Here is a 5036-nt window from a genome sequence, read left to right on the forward strand (position 1 = left end):
ACAAATTAATAGATTTTTAATGAGAGGTTTCTGTCCCTCCATTAAAAGGTAACCAAAATTTATAAAAATCGAAAATCAAACTTACGAATTAAGCAATCCCTTTATGATCTTTTTGGATCTTCTAAATTAAACTTACCTGGACATAATTTAATTAATTTTTTTTTAAGATTTAAGATTTAATTTTTTAATTTTATTTTAACTTTTAGTGATTGTTAGATGATGGTAAATAAAGGTAAAAATAAGGGAATGAGCATTCAATTGAAATCAACATGGTTTTCATGATGATTATGACTCTGAAAGCAAATTGCAGTTCACACAATACAGTTTTTACATGCCTGCTGTAGTATTACTCATGGACTTATATAAAAGTTACTTTTGGTTAGATCCTGCTTTGATGCCACAACAATAAATAAAATAAAAGGCCATATAGTGTCTGAAATGTCAATTACTCAATATTAAATTATTGTTTAAAGAAGGGTGCATAAAGGAAATATCATATTTGCAATTACTTGCAGCTGAATCAATAAAACAGCTCTCTTGTAATATTGCTAAAATATCCATCATATCATTTCAGGTCATAAAATTTACGGTTATCAATATCAGCCAAAACATCTATATTGATGCACACCTAATAATATCCACATAATCTTTTTCTTTTTCTAGGCACTCTGGAATCAGACAAGACCAAAACTGACTGAAGACCACCACAAATGTTACCCTGCCTCTTTTCTCTTCTTCTGAATTCAAATCAGTTTGACTTTGGAGTTCAAACCAATATTATATATTTATCTCGGTCTCCTGAGACATTTATCTCATCCTCATTACTGCCCCTTAATTTAAAAAAAAGCACAGACTTGTATTGGCTTGAACATGAAATTGAATAATTCATGTTTTTAATTAATGGTATGAATGTTGCAGTATTTCAGAGAACCTCAAGCATTGTGTGAGCATTGAATGATCTGTACTGCACACATGCTGTATTCGTGTGTCCAGTTTAACAAACCACATTACATATATAACTCACATCAGGTATTATTTATTTACAGAGGGATGATTTATGAGGTAATTTGTCATTCTTTGCCCCTGTAAAACAAATAAGCAACACCTTTATATACACAGTAGCATATGGCAAACGACAATGAGCACAAGATAATTCGCTTAGATGAGTTGTTTATGGTGTTACTAAAGCCATAAAAGTTTTTGATTAAGATGAGCAGATATTACCGCGAGAGAAACTGACCTTTCCCTACTTGGTAACACTTTAGAAGAAGCTCTCATACGTTAACATTAGCTAACACAAACTAACAATGAACAATAGTTTTTAAAGCATTTAGTTAATAAAAATACAGTTGTTCTTTTTTTGTGTTAGTTCATAGTGCATTAATGTCAACAAGTTACAATTTTTAATTTAAAATGAAAACTAATGTAGTAAACTAATGTTAACAAATGAAACCTTATTATAAAGTGTTACCTCCGATTTAAATGTGTTTTATCTCAAAGCGATGTAATGCTTCATATCTTATGGATATGACGAGCCTTTGTCATTTACTTCACTAATATGTTGTTGTTTTTTTCTTCTTTTATTAATAAAGTTTGAAAAATATTTTTTTTATGTTCTTCCAACGCTGTAGAGGAAGCCAGACAAGAGGAAGAGCGAATTGAAAGCAACAGTCTTCACATAGCGATTTTCTTTCTCTCCTTACGCTCATACACAGATGCACATACACAGATGCACCACAATTCTGTGGGAAAAGTAGAGCCAACGTTCAATTACCAAGGAAAAATTGTTGTACTTATGATTTAATGTTTGTCCTATATTTTCTCTGGCCTTTTCCCCTTGGCCTTTTAAGACACAGATGTTGCCCAAACATAACAATTCCTTTGTGCAGAGCTGGACATTCTTTTAATGAGAGAAACACACATTTCAGGCCCGAGGAAAAGGAGTTCGCTCGACAATGAATTGCAATCACCTTTTGATGGACAAGTCCAAATAACCAGGCCCCGCTGAACCTCATCCCCTTAAAGTCCAATTTTCAACTGAATGTGTGTCCCAAATAGCCAAGAAAAAGAATTTGGTGCAACACGATAAAAGCAGAAATGTGAGGAGCAAAGCCTCTTGGGCTGTTTAAAGAAAACCGATAGTGAGAAACCTTGTGTTATCACATCTAAATTTTCAGACAAAACTGTCAAAATACTCTCCTGTTTCATGCTTGCAACTCATCATGCATTTTATTCTCAGAGGAATCGAAAAATAGATGCAGAATACCTTCAACACTGACTGGCAATTGAATTTCATGATGATTCTCATATAGATTACACTTCAAATTTACATAGGTCTGCCTGACAACACTTTTGTTGACAATTTAGTCTGGACGGTGTGTGTTCGGAGGCATGTTGAGAGCGAGTGAAAGTGTGTGTATGTGTGTTTAAATTCTCTGTCAGAGTGTTAATTTCAGAACGACACTTCATAGTCTCCTCATTAACACTGCCTCTCCTGCATGCAGAAGTACCAAAGTGAACGGTTCCCTAACGTGTATTAACAAACTATAAAAAAAAAGATGTAAATGAGATGAGTACAGCAGAATTTTTGCAGTGTAAATGGTGTGTGAGATGCATTTGAAGGACAGCTCAATGACAGATAAAGCGGTCTGGACTCCACACGTCTATAAATGACCACCTATTAGCACTTTGGATCATATCATCTAAGCTTCATTTACTTTCTTAATGCACATTTCCTGGTATTGTGAACAATTCATTGCTATGTTATCGTGGTAACACTTTCTAATGTGGTTTAATCTGTTAACATTAGTTAATGCATCATAATCTTAAAATGAACAACAATTTTAAGAAAATTAACATTTTAATTTGTAAATATACTATTGTTCATTGTTAAAGGAACAGTTCTGTCATCGTTCCAAACCAGTATGACTTCCTTTCTTGTGTGGAACACAAAAGAATATATTGTGAAAAAGGTTTGAACTGTTTCTATGTCAGGAGTCTAAAACCACATGAACAAAAAACACCAGACATTTTTCAAAGAAAAAAAAATCCATTGTGTTTCACAGAAGAAAGTCAAACTGTTTAGAAAAGGATTTTCTTTTTTGAGTAGCTATACTTTAATTATACCACTTGAAATATTAAAAAAAAAAAAACATTAGCATACACTAGCATCTGGGGGTCAGTCATTTTATTAAAAGAAATTAATAATTTTAAATGTAAAAAAAAATAATTTTGCAAAATTTTTCTATTTCAAATGAATGCTGTTCTTCTGAACTTTATATTCAACAAACAATCCTTGGGGGGGATACACTGGAAACTGGATTAATGGCTGCTAACAATTCAGCTTTTCCATCATAGGAATAAACTGTATTTTAAAATATATATTAAAACAGAAAATAGTTGTAAATCTATTTCACAATATTACTGTTTTGACTATTTTTGGTCAAATAAATGCACACTTGTGAGCAGAAGAGACTTGGAATAATAAATTCTGTTTTATTATTTTTTAATATTAATTAACACTATAAAGTGTTACCAAATGTTTGTCTTTAAATTATAATTAAATTATAGTAACTTATCAAATCAAAATAACGTTCTCTGAAATGAATTTCCTTTTCCATTATTGTCATTTGAGCCATGCAGGCAATTGGATAATGTTAAGCAATAGCTATTTAGCAAATTTTTTTATTAATTTTTTTATCCAAATTCACATTTGGATATGCAAAACTCGCACTGAATATCCTGTTTCCCTCGTGAAAAAGCCAATTGAAGAATTAAAACAGGTAACAAACAGTAATACTTGTTGACTTCCAGACTAAAACAAACTAGAAGTCTCAAACTTTCATGTAGCCTATCATTTTATTCTGTAAATAATGAAATCAAAATAAATACTTGCTTGCAGAATAAAACGCCTTGTGTCTTAACCATCTCCGTTAGCTTTCCCAAGCCCTCTGTGGGATTAAACAAACCTACGATTTTCACCTTAACATTGGAAAATCTATTATGAAATATACTGGTCCTTCACATGAATTCGACACTTTGATTCACTCTATTAAAAGCTGAATGAAGCTTTATGAAATACCGTCTATGGATAAAGAGTTAGAGACAAAATATTGTTCTCAGTCCATGTGAACAGGGACAGCGTAGGTGGCTGCAGCTTGTTTTACGACGTTCTTTATTCGCACTGACTCATGGTGTAACGCTGCCAAGGCATAACATCTGTCAAATGCTTACCAGGTGTGCGACCAGTGCTCTGTTGTTTTGAATCGGTTACTAAGACCATAATATTTACACAATGAATCTAAATGATTATTTTTATTTATTAATGACAGCTCCTGTCATTTCAACATCAGCATAGAACAGTCATATTAAAAAAGCCAGCTGTGAGCGCTCAATGTCTGATCATTCATCACAAAACAATAAAACCCATGGGTTCTCTGCTTACAATGGCAATAACAGAGCAGTAACTGACCGAGGATATTTTTCAAATATATGATATGGCCGGCAGGCCATGTAAGACGACAGGCCTTGAAAAACGACAGCCCAAAACATCTCCGACACCTCACATCTACTTCCAAACCCGCTTGATTGCTCTTTCATACGCACCCACAGAAAACCCACTTCCAGCCACTAATAACACATTACATGGCAATTTAATAATATGGGGTCTAGAAACCATTATGAGCTATGTTATACTTTAATAACCAGAAACGCAACATGACATGCACAGTTTCACGACAAGTGGAAGTGTGCAGATCAGTATTAGTATTGTTAAGTATTAGTATTGTTAACTAAAAACAATACTAAAAAACACTAAATTAGTGCTGTCAAACAATTAATCACATCCAAAATAAAAGTTTTTCAGTATTAGTTATTAGTATTGTTAACTAAAAACAATACTAAAAAACACTAAATTAGTGCTGTCAAACAATTCAAACAATTAAAAATAAAAGTTTTTTGTTTACATAATGTGTGTACAATTTGTATATTTATTATGTATGTATAAATACACACACATGCATGTATATATTTCAGAA

At 32.5% G+C, this 5036-nt stretch overlaps 1 protein-coding gene across 1 annotated transcript in view; it reads left to right on the plus strand.

Moving 5' to 3' along the window:
• LOC107727567 (androgen-induced gene 1 protein-like) overlaps window positions 1-1343 on the plus strand; it is a 63191-nt gene extending 61848 nt beyond the window's left edge. The window contains exon 10 of the mRNA XM_016537465.1: window positions 664-1343. Coding sequence (XP_016392951.1) covers window positions 664-698 — 35 coding nt within the window. The 3' untranslated portion in view covers window positions 699-1343. The remainder of the gene's footprint in view (window positions 1-663) is intronic.
• Window positions 1344-5036: the final 3693 nt, after the last annotated feature.

Source organism: Sinocyclocheilus rhinocerous, unplaced genomic scaffold (genome assembly GCF_001515625.1).
Source record: "Sinocyclocheilus rhinocerous isolate Xijiao unplaced genomic scaffold, SAMN03320098_v1.1 scaffold185, whole genome shotgun sequence".
Taxonomy (NCBI): domain Eukaryota; kingdom Metazoa; phylum Chordata; class Actinopteri; order Cypriniformes; family Cyprinidae; genus Sinocyclocheilus; species Sinocyclocheilus rhinocerous.